A 12,333-nucleotide genomic window follows, 5' to 3' on the forward strand; every position below is an offset into this window, starting at 1 on the left:
TCTTTTATTATGTGTTTTATGTTCTGTCGCTGTTATTCTGTTGTACTGCGGAGCTTCTGTCACGAAAACAAATTCCTCGTAGGCTATGTGTAAACATACCTGGCAATAAAGCTCATTCTGATTCTGATTCTGAAAAGCGTTGAATTTAATTCTCTATCTGTTGTATTTGCTCACCATTAGTCTAGAAGAGAAAGTTCGTTCATATTGCTTAGCAACTGACGGATGATCTGGAGGCTTAAGCACGGCCACTGAATGAAACTTTTGACAAGATTATCTTGTTTAAACACCCTAGATTATATTTTCATTTACTACATAACAATTATTTCGCTTATACACATATAAATATAGCCTACCGCTTTGTGGAAATTAATTATTTATTATCTCCATGCGCGATCGCGGTTGATTAAGTTATAATCAAACAGCACTTTGTCAGTTGGCATTTCATGATTAAACATTAGATTAAATTTAGATCATAAAATGCCAACTGACAAGTGCTGTTTAACTTTATATAGTCTCGGGAAAAAAAGTTCGTTCATATTGCTCAGCAGGGTTGATGATCAGGAAGCCTCAAGCAATGCCACTGAATGAAAATTTTGACAAGATTATCTTGTTTAAACACACTAGATTATATTATCATTTACTACATAACAATTATTTCTCTAATACACATATACATATATTCAGCTTTGTGGAAATTAATTATTTATTATCTCCATGCGCGATCGCGGTTGATTAAATTATAGTCAAACAGCACTTTGTCAGTTGGCATTTCATGATCTAACGTTAGATTGAATCTAGATCATAAAATGCCAACTGACAAGTGCTGTTTAACTTTATATAGTCTCGGGATAAAAGTTTGTTCATATTGCTCAGCACCTGACTGGGTTGATGATCAGGAAGCCTCAAGCACGGCCACTGCATGACATTTTTGAAGGAAGCAGGCTTACAGGGCAGAATGCTGAAAGACTCTGTTTTCTACACTAAAACCTAGTTCTGCTTAACTGGGAGTATTAAGATACACTACTAAATAGCTATGCACTCCTAAATAGCCCTCCCGCCCCCACCAATATGTTAGAATCATTTTTGTGCTTTATTTTTTTTTACCCGTTTTTATTTTTTTACCTCATCAAAGCTTTTATTTTAAAACAAAGACACTTAGTAACAGTGCACTTAAATTTTTTGGACTCAGACCCCTCTATTTATTTGTGTATACATATAAAGTTTTTTTTTTTGTATGCAAGGAGGGAGTGATTGTTATAAATAAAATGCTCATTTGTGTTGTAATAATTGTCAGAAACAGAAGTATAACAGTAAATAAATATCGGTTCTGCATATCGGTTATCGGGTACATAAACATGCAAATAATCGGTATCGGTTATAAAAAACCAATATCGGTCGATCACTACTCAGTATTGTATATTAAATCATTCAATAGTATGCAATAATAACATATTGAGTGCAGATAATGAATAAACGTCGCCACTGTTTCTGTTGTGCGTGTTTTGTGATGTGGTCTGCCCCAAACAGACACTGTGGGCAGAGTTACTGTTAATAGGCTCTGCCAACGAGATGGGATTTTTGCACTTAATGTAAATAGTCTCTCCGTTAATATTAACATTTCTGATTATTTAAACAATCTATTCTTTGGGCAATTGCCTGCCCTATTGCTATGCCTCTGAGTGTCAGTGTGGACAGTAGAGAGACCCATAAACCCGCGGTGAACGCAGACCTTGTGAGTGCGGTGCCGATCTTGCTGCGGACAGCTTCCCACTGCTCTTTGTTGTTCCAGGTGATGTTCTCCTGGTCCGGAGACTGCTCCTTCTCCAGCTGACGCTCCAGCTTCAGTGCCAAAGTGTCCTTACGCTTCACACGGAGCGCGAGACCACCTGACGAGATACACACACACATTACTTTTTCTTGTACACATTAGATTGACTTGTGGGCCAATCATACACAAGAGTCAAAAATATCGGTTCCTGCATCGAAGTCAAGGTATCGGTATTGATATCGGTACTGATAACCAGCCCTATACCATTCAAAAGGTTTTTAATGTAGGGCTGCACTATTAATCGAATGTGATTGTCATGTGTATCTTGTCAGTAAAGCCGGTTCTGTGATTAGCAGTAAATCTCAATCACGTGTTTTCAGATGGAGCAGCATTTACTACACAGAGCCGTAGTTCACTGACAAGCTACACAAAATCACGTTCATATTCACATATTATTTAATTTTACTTAAAATCGAATAAATCATTCTAGGATAATGACAGCTGTTTGCGCTGCTTGTCAGTGAACTACGGCTCTGTGTAGTAAATGCTACTCAATCTGAAAGCACGTGAAAATACCACATCTAATAACGTTTTTACTCCAAACTCACTTCATAACGTCAGCTGAGTGTTTGAAATAAATCCTTCTACTTACACAGAATACTATATTTCAGAGTATTATAAGCAATGATAAAGGCTATGGTGATTAGCATTGCATTATTATATACTTTATTATAAGAAACGTTTTAATAAGACGAACTCCGATAAACCATACAGTATATTGTCGTAGTCGTGCGATTATTAGTCAAGTTGAATCAATGAAAACAGTTAAATCTATTTATTCGTATTTATTTGTAATCATTTGTAACATTGAAAACATCTTGACCAACTTAATATTTCTTTGTTGAATAAAAGTGTAATGTAAATATATATATATATATATATATATATATATATATATATATATATATATATATATATATATATATATACACACAAAACAAGTCTCAAGTGTCAATTTTCCGAAACCGAGATTTATACATCATCTGAAAGCTGAATAAATAATCTTTCCATTGTTATGATAACCCTAACCTGGAATCTGAGGGTGTGAAAAAAAAAATAGAAATGAGAAAATCGCCTTTAAAGTTGTCCAAATGAATTATTTGCAATGCATATTACTAATCAAAAATTAAGTTTTTAAATATTTACGGTAGGAAATTTACAAAATACCTTCATGGAACATAATATTGATTCAATTTCCTAATGATTTTTGCCATAAAAGAAAAGTTGCTGTGGCAACAGAAAAGTGCTGTTTTTAATGAATATATTAGTGCAGGACATTAAGTAAATAACACTCATACAGTGGCTCAGACCGTATAAAAGGATCATACTCATGGGAACATCCTCATCTTCTTCATCGTCGTCTCTGTAAAGGATGGGTCCATCCGAATCACTCCCACCGTCCTCATCATCACTGTTTGCATGTCCCGCATCTTCAGGAATGATAGTGACCCGCGGGTCTCCCACCAGACAGCGACGACTGCGCGCCTCCAGCTCCGGCTGCTGTGTGGGCCGAGGGGCGGGTCGCAGCTTCTCCAGCTCTTCTTCAATGTCAAAATCATCATCTTCAGGCCTAAACAATACATGATGATCATAAAAACACAGAACATATGAATGGTGTGTGGTTGTGTATATATTTAACGCAACACACAGCAAGCATGTGACGTATTATAAATGTAGTGTAGAGTATGTAGCATGACTAGGACGATTTAAAGGCAACGACAAACCAAGATCTCAAAAGAGATCACTCTAATGAGATTGGTGTAGAAGAGGCAAGCATGTGTATTGCTTTGTAATTGTTTTGAATAGCTGACGGCATAGCACTTCTGATTTCTCTTTTCAACTAATAGATTACTGCCACCTGCTGGACTGGAGAGTAACTTCCCCTCACATAGGCACAGACTGTACGTACTAGTCGGCTATAGTCACTGAAAATTAAAGTGGGGGAAAAAAAATGCATTAGCCCTCAGGCCCCCAAGAGATGAGTTTATTTATTCATGGCAACAGATCTGGAGAAATGTAGCATGTAGCTCACCAGTGGATCCTCTCCAGTGAATGGGTACCATCAGTATGAGAGTCCAAACAGCTGATAAAAGCATTACAATAATCCACAAGTAATCCACACCACTCCAGTCCATCAATAGTGAGCAAGTGGATGTTATGCTACATTTATCCAAATCTGTTATGATGAAGAAACAAACTCAGCTACATATCAGATGGCCTGAGGGTGATGATATTTCCAGGAAAAAATAATTTTGGGGTGAACTATTCCTTTAGGTCTAATATGTACACATAAGCAACATTTCTCCGTGGGATGCAAAAAGTAGCAATCTGCTACAAGCATTCAAGAGCAGAGAACACTGTGTTGAGATAAACTGATGTGCACACTCACAGTCGCAGAGGTTCGATAGTGACGGGAAGAGAGTACCGCCCCCCTCCTGGGGCCTCCGTGAGAAAGTCCGGCGGTAATTCAAACAGAAGCGAATGAGCTCGCTGGGATCCCTCCGGGTTGGCCTGGACTGGGCCTGGGCTGCTCAAGGCTTTCTGGATACGCAAGTACAGAGGTAAGGGCAGATGAGAGGGCGGCTCTGTGGTAGGGCTGGGCGGGTCCACGTGGGGGACCTCAGGGGGTGGGTGGGCACGAGGAGGGGTTGGCGGGATATGGTTCGGAGGAGGAGAGAGTGCTTCAGAGTTTGAGTTTCTACTGTCATCTGATTGGGCAGGGGGCGGGACAGAAGCAGGGGCTGGGACTGGGATGGAGGTGGGGCCTGGAGACGGAGGCTCATGCTGATTGGCCGAAGAGTCATCTGAGTGGTGTTTGGTCACAGGAGTCATCCTCTTTGGAGGAACGGGAGGAGATCGCTTGACTTGGACCGGGACTTGAGAGGGATCCACTATAGAAAAAATAAATAAAAAAATATATAAATATAATCAAAATAAACTACAAGAAATGAGGGTTAAAACACACCTGCAGATTAGTCTGTATGAAAGAGCCATGCTAGGATTCTAAACCAATGATTTGCATGCCATGGAATTAATCATATGATATTAGTACAAGATGAGGAGGGATTTAATATACTAAGATAATAGATTTTACAGATAATACTCTAAAGATAAGAGATTTACCATTAACTGTCAAACACGTATGCTCTGTTCCCTTCAATGCCCTAGAAGCAAAAGCAATGGCCCATTCCTCACATTCCAGATTTTGAACCAAGATTTCTAACCAACATTAATGGCATCAGTATAAATTTGAAATATGAGGGCAAGGTTTGGAAAAGCTAATATTGGGGCTTGCTGCAATGCTTGCTTCATTTGTTATAAGGCTAAGTGTGTCACACCCCCGTGGACTGTGGATTGTGGTTTCTCCTTTCTTTGTCCATATATGGTTGTTCCTGTTCTCATTAATAGTTAAGGTTTAAAACGCACTACTCTATGCATGTTTATGAACGCAAATCCTAGCTAGAAATGAGTTACAGTCTGAATGCTGCCACAACAGATGACATAGGAAAGACTTGTTCACACCAAGGATGGTAAATCTAACAATAACTATAAAGTTTTAATAATTGTCAATAACTGGTGAAGTCCACATCACAACTATAACAATGGCACAGAGCAACAATATCACCTGAATCACTTTCAGAATTTGTAAAGTTAGTTAAAATGAACATTAAATCTAAACCAACCCCACTTTGTTTCTTAATGCCATGTTAATACACAGACGTGAAGAAAATAACTCCTGTCTGACTGAGTGTTAGTATGCACTTGCAACATTCGGGCCAAGCATTCATGTCTGAATTTGTAGACTTTGTAGAATGTTTCTGGGCTAAATGTCAAAAATCTTCACCTTATGTGCATGCCAGATCTCTATCGAAACCTCTAAAAAAACCTCTAGACAGTGAACGCTGCCACTCTGTACTTGCTGTTCAGTGACACTCACTCAATTTTTTTATTCTGCAAGAGGGTGAAATGTTAGTATACAGGTACATTTTCAGATGTCAACCAGATTGATTCTGAATGGTCTTTACTGGTTATTCTGTTAATCTTCAATCATGGTTACATGTAATCATCATATCCTTTAAACAGGATGAACTGAACTCCATTCATTAGTTTTCAGTAATTGCAGTGATTTGGAGCAGGATCATGGAGATCTTGAGTATGGGTGTGTAAACAAGCATGACTCTGTGAGATTATTAGAGCATTAGGACATGCATGCCAGCTGGTGTGGGACGGGACGGCACCAGGGCTACCTGGGCGGAGCTGAGCACCCCTTTGGCTGAGGTAGGTGGGCAGGGAGAGATAGCCTCCAGAGTCTGCCTGCCATCTCCATCTCGTCCAGTACTGAGGAGGCGAAGCTTTGTAAGATCTTTGTAACGTTGAAGCTTTAGGGTGGACGAAGGGAAATGTGTTTTTAGCATCTCAAACAACACTTGGACACTGGTCCAGTTCAACAGGTGACACCTATGAAAACCTCCAATCCCTAAATTAAAATCTGTCCTCTGAAGAGATCACTTTGGTGTAATATGGTGAACAGATGTAATAAAAGCTTTTATTCACTTATTAACACTGATCAACCCGCATTCATAGAGCTAATCAAATATGGCAAATGAAAGCACAAAGGTTTGATGTGTGAAAACGAATGAGGTTTGCTCTTGCAGCAATGTATATACACAAATAAATGCTGAAATTAAATTGGTTTATCATATAACATAATTACTTCTATTTAGAAGACTTGGATTGAACTGCTTGATGTATTTGGATTTTTATTATGTACTATATTTATTTACAGTGACCTTATGAAATGCTTGAAATGTCAAAGTTTTGATGGAATCACTTTAAATAGAGGAATGAAAAATTTATTTGTGTTGTGTTTTGAAGAATAATAAAAGTCTTAAGGGTTTGTATGATACCCTTGATTGATGACAGAATTTCTCAGAAATTAAGTGAGAAAATGTCATCTTAAGCCGTGTTTCCACCACAGGAACTTTACCCAGGAACTAGGGACTTTGGGCTGGTACTCGGAGTGTTTCCACCGCAGGAACCAGGAACTAAAAGTTCCGGGTAAAAAAAAAGCCCCTCAGAAAGTCCCTGCTGGCGAGGTGATACTTTTTCAAAGTTCCGGAACTTTCCGGGGCGGGACTTGGGCGCTAAACATCCTGATTGGTTAAGTTCACGCAGCATTGGTTGAGTTCAACCACCATTTATTCGGATCATTTTCAAAATATTACTGTTATTGTGTCATGAAATGTAATTTTAAAAGTATTTCAGGCGAGAATGTAGTTGTTTGAAACTCAAATCTGTGTTTTTTTTATAAAGACAGCGCCTATTTAAAAATGTGTTTCGCCAATCTCGTAGACGGTCAGCTCCACTCGATCAGCGGGAGCTCAGTCCTCATGTATCCACAGAGAGCAGCCTCTCCTGGGATAGACTTTCTGATGTGTGCCGCTGGCTCTGATGTCTCTAGTGGTTAAACATACAATATCATTTGTTTTGGGTAAATCTAACAGGTTATCTTTGGTCTATATTCAATTTATCTAGATGTTAAAATGAAAATAAAAAGCAATCGATATAGTATTTCGTTTCATTGTAATGTAGGCTGTATATACACATATCCCTCAACTAACAAAGTACATTTCTGCGGTTATTATTATTTTAAAATTGAAAACGAAATACAGTGGTATTTGATATCCTATTTAGTTTTATTGTAAATATACAGAGAGGAAAATTGCAGTAGTCAAGGTGAGCTGACTGAAGTTATCAAGTACGCTGTTGTTTGCAGAATTACCGGATTCGTGAATGCGCACAGTCTGAACTATTGAGGACGCACGTCCAAAATCAGCGTAATTTATATTGAGAAACACGCAGACCTACGTCACTAGTTTATTTGCCTAATCTTCATGGTACTTTACACCGTGGTGGAAACACAGAAAGCAACAGGTCTGGGGGTAAAAAAGCTCCTGGTAAAAATGTTCCGGGTAATTTCAGTGGAAACGCGGCATTAAAAAAGTGAAAAATTTAAAACTTCCAACAACAAAACCAGTATAAACCAGTTTGTGGGAAACACTTCAATTGGTATTCGACTGTATTTAAAACCAAACCAGCCTCACCAAAAAAAAAAAAAAAAAAAGGCAAATCTAAGAATACAGATCATTAAAGTCAATAGCCTCATTCAGTTTTAATATTTTCTCAGTCTCTCAACTGTTCAAGAAATTCAACTGTAATGGGATTGTCCTGGTATCTGGACTAGGGGCGTCTATAAATAGATGTGGTTAAACAGGGATGTGTGTGCTGTGTTTCTGACACTTGGGCAGCTGCTGCCTGCCTCTCATGCCACTGGGCCACAGCATGTCTAAAGTTAACTTTCCACAATGACACTTTAAACCATCACAGTGAGCTCTCTTCTAGTTTAATTCGGTTAACACAATCTACTGGAACAACCGATACAAAATTAGCTGCATATTAATGAACTGAACTCACGGATTCAACTAATCAAACATTTAAACATAATATATGGTTACTTTCATCCATAATGTGGTTCACGGATTAGAACTTTGACTGAAGGATTTTCTAAAATGTAGAAAATGAAAGGGGAAAATACATCCAGAACCCTCCATTATGCTAACAACATAAACGCTGTGAACAAAAGTACAGCTTATTATATGCATTTATTTTTACCTTACTTGTTAAACAACTCCCAAACGATTCACTAAACTATTCATTTTTCCAAACCCCTCATTTGCGTGATGCTAATCTGTGGTGATTGGTCTGACTGATCTCAGTTTCATGTCATCATTCCTGTAACCCTGATAAAGCAGCGTTTTTGAGCGCAGTGCTGCTTTGTGTTCAGTGTTCCCAGGAAAACCGCTACTTTTACCGCTCCAAAAGCGGCATCTAGTGGCAAAGAATGAATTAGCATTTTCATTCAGACCAACAAGTGGGCGGGCAATAAGCTAATGTTTCACGTCAACATGAAATAGGGCTGCACAATTAATCGAATTTCTAATCACAATTACAATTATGGATCTCATAATGATGTAATCGTTCAAAACAACAATTAATCGTTCAAAGTCCAGTTATGTTGTTCTCTGTGCTTAAGATGCTTTTTTTTTTTCTGTCTACATGTTATCTTAAGGGTTTTTCAATTGTTTTAATTTTACTTTTAGTACAACACCATTCATAGTTTTACTTTTTTATAATTAAAAGGAGAAACCAATCCAATGTATATTTGACATTTGAGGCTTAATACTATAGAAAAGCAGAGTAAGTGTTTTCAGCTTGTTTTGTTTATATAAAAATACGGCACGCAGCTTCATCAAACAATGGTATAAACATCGTTCAATGTATATTGTGGTAATCGTAATTAATAAATCGCAATTACAATTTCAAGGGATCAGTCGACAATTATGATTTTTGTCATAATCGTGCAGCCCTATTATGAAACGGTGTAGAATACCTATAAAAAAAATAAATAAAAGAAAATAAAAGAAAAAGAAAAACGATTTGTTTCAATGATTAAGAATCAACTCTTTCTTTTGAGAGACAATAACTTTATAAACACTGCACTTTCAGATTTAAACTTTGAAGGATGTTTTCATTCACTTGTAGCGGTGTTACACACTGCATGAAAAATCCATAATAGGGACACTTTAATTCTACAGGAAACAGAAACACACACTCACTTTTTTTTTCATCTCTTTCCGAGTTTTTCTTTGGCCATGTTTGTGTGATTTGTTGTTTATAGTACATTCAAAACCTGTCAGACAACAAGCATGGTGTCTGAGTGTAGCTGTGTGTATTTCCTCAGAAGTGGCTGACCCCGGGGCCACTGCAGCTCTCAGAGACAGGTGTGTGTGAGACATGAAGCAGCTCAGTGAACAGTGTACATGCCTGAGCCTGTCATCTCACAGGAATGCTCATCTGTTTCTGGGCTTCAGAGGGAGGCAGCAGCAGACACTAGCACACCTGATTCACTGAACACACAGACCTTCATCTACTATTAACTAACCTGATTCTGTGTCAGTATAATCTTTGCTCAATGCCACAGAGGTTTCTTCAAACTAAAAGCCTTAATACTGTAATATGACCCAAGACATCTACAGTGTGCACCAGACTTTGTGCTGAGAATCAAAAGTCCTGATGTGATTTTTTTTTTTTTTAGATAGAAAATGTGTACATAAACAACTCCAAGTCTGAATTGGGTCTGGTATTGTCCGAGCTAAATCATGTCTGTCTCTGTCATGAATGAATGGAAGCTGCATTAGCAGTAAAATGAAGCTCTGTTAATTAAATATGAATTAAATATGAATCTGTACTAAGTCAAAACAAAACACTGCAGGACAGGACACAATACAGCCGATGACTGAAACAATGAAAGCGCGGTATGACCACACAGGCAGGCGGTGCATGGACAACGATCGACAGAATGACAGTCCATGATGAAGACAATGTACGACAGTCAGGGATATGTACAGTATGTATGGAGATGGTCCAGACCCAGCTGTTTACAGTGCAGTGCTGCATACATGTATTCCCAAAAACACTGTTCTTACCTTTTTTAAAGACCAAAAAAAATCTTAAAAAGAACTATATCATGATAAATACAAACACATCTTAAATCTCCTGAGGGGAATGTGTTTAAGCATTAAGCATTGTACCATAACAACAGCTCCTATAATACCTATTACTTTCCTAGAAGTGTGCATGAGTCATTATGAGTATGTGTGACACGACTTTTTCTTGAGACAACTCGACTAAAAATGACTCAAATGGGGACCTTGTTTTTAAGTTTAGAATCGCTCATACGCTCACTCTAGTAGCACACACACACACACACACACACACACACTTGCACACAGACAAATGACACATTCACTCATTCACACAATTTTTGAAAGCCACTGCAAAGATATTATGCAGTAGACATATGCAGCATATCCAATCTATTTCCATAATTTAAATTGTGCATGCAACATAAAATAAGTTTGTGTTGATGACATCGGAATATTCTGGGATTTACAAAAAATATGTTTTACACAAGGTAAATAGTGTGCAGGTTTAATATGATAATTGCAGTAATCTGAAGGCAGCACAAAAGACGGCCTTTGAGGCGTATGGACCTGATCAGCAAGTCTTCAGCCACAATCACAGAACAATCAGTTTCTTCTGAAGAAAACTATACCATGTTCTCAAGAAAATATTTGATTAATTCTTAAGAATTTTTCAAGAACTGCACTCAGGAATATACCCATGAAATTATTAGAAATGATCTTGAAACATCTCAGCTTTTTTCTTAAGCTTTTTTTTCTGGCACTAGTTCACTTGCACAAGGATTGAAACAAGGATTTTCCACAATATTCATAGTTTTCCAGTCATTCAAAATTAAATTATATATATAAAAAAAACACAACCAAAAAAAAAAAAATGTAATCCCTTCTTTTCCAGACCTTGAAATCACCATTTTAACCCCCCCCCCTGATATATCCAGGTCATACTCTTATCATTCTGCACTACTCTGGCTCAGGTCTATTAGGAAAGCAGCATGAAGCCACATACACTTTACAGTTGCAGTTCAGGAGCGAGAGCTGACAGGACAATAATGACTCACCTTGCAGCGCTGTGTTGCTGTTGTGCTGGGTGGGTTTGGGAGGGGGCACTGGTGGCTGTTTGGGGGCAGGAGGGGTGGATTGGGAGGGAGCAGTGGGAGGGTTGGAGTGGGAGGGTGCCGTGGGAGGGGTGGATTGGGAGGGAGCAGTGGGAGGGACTTCACAGTCTCCTGCTGTTACGGGAGGACTGGGATTATTGCGGGAGGAGTCGTCTACGTTTAAAGACACAGTCCGAGGAGGAGGCTTAGCAATGGGAGGAGCAGAGGATGATGATGAAGACGATGATGATGAGGAGGAGGAGGAGGATGGGACCGGAGCAGTCTCAGTGGAGGAGGAACCCATCAGCCACTTTGGAGGGAGAATGGCCTGTTTAGGGGGCAGCTGGGACTCTTTAGTGGAGGTGATTGGTGCAGGTTTGGGCTCGGGAACAAACCGCACACCCACTGATCCTAATGGTGAGCACAAGACACATGCACAAACACACATAAACACACAAGAGCACAGCACGGTCACAGCGGCAAGCATGAGTGAATCAGGCATGGGGCGGCATGTGGACAGAATGACAGCGAGGTGCAGGAGCGTTTAAAGACCCCGGTGAGTCAAAATTACAGTTTTGTGGCTTGAGGGCATAAATATGCCAAATATACGGCACAATAATGCGCTAATGGATGTACACTTCCTGTTTCAATAGCTGATATACCAATACAGGAATCAAGCTGTTTCATGGGGTCTTTACTATCGCTGTGCCGTGAGCAAAACTTCTAGCGCAGTTCTAGAAACCTTTTCCCTCTGAAATACAACTGCATGAATTTTATAATCAGCATCAAACTAAATACTGTTTCTCAAGAACCGGATATAAGCTGCTTTAAAGAGCTTAAGCAAACATGACACTAGTGAAAATATGTC

The 12,333-nt window shown here is 38.8% G+C and overlaps 1 protein-coding gene across 7 annotated transcripts in view; it reads right to left on the minus strand.

Annotated features, from left to right (window-relative positions):
• LOC113068319 (phosphatase and actin regulator 4A) overlaps positions 1-12,333 on the minus strand; it is a 60,398-nt gene that overhangs the window by 8,906 nt on the left and 39,159 nt on the right. For 4 of the 7 annotated variants that reach the window (XM_026241029.1, XM_026241028.1, XM_026241026.1 and 1 more), the window contains 5 exons: positions 11,430-11,876; positions 6,076-6,207; positions 4,218-4,719; positions 3,157-3,398; positions 1,730-1,886 (listed from right to left, as the gene is read on the minus strand). In XM_026241029.1, the coding sequence (XP_026096814.1) occupies positions 1,730-1,886; positions 3,157-3,398; positions 4,218-4,719; positions 6,076-6,207; positions 11,430-11,876 (1,480 nt within the window). The remainder of the gene's footprint in view (positions 1-1,729; positions 1,887-3,156; positions 3,399-4,217; positions 4,720-6,075; positions 6,208-11,429; positions 11,877-12,333) is intronic. The other 3 variants (XM_026241030.1, XM_026241031.1, XM_026241032.1) reach the window with 3 other exon arrangements.

This window comes from Carassius auratus, linkage group LG44F (assembly GCF_003368295.1).
Source record: "Carassius auratus strain Wakin linkage group LG44F, ASM336829v1, whole genome shotgun sequence".
NCBI lineage: Eukaryota > Metazoa > Chordata > Actinopteri > Cypriniformes > Cyprinidae > Carassius > Carassius auratus.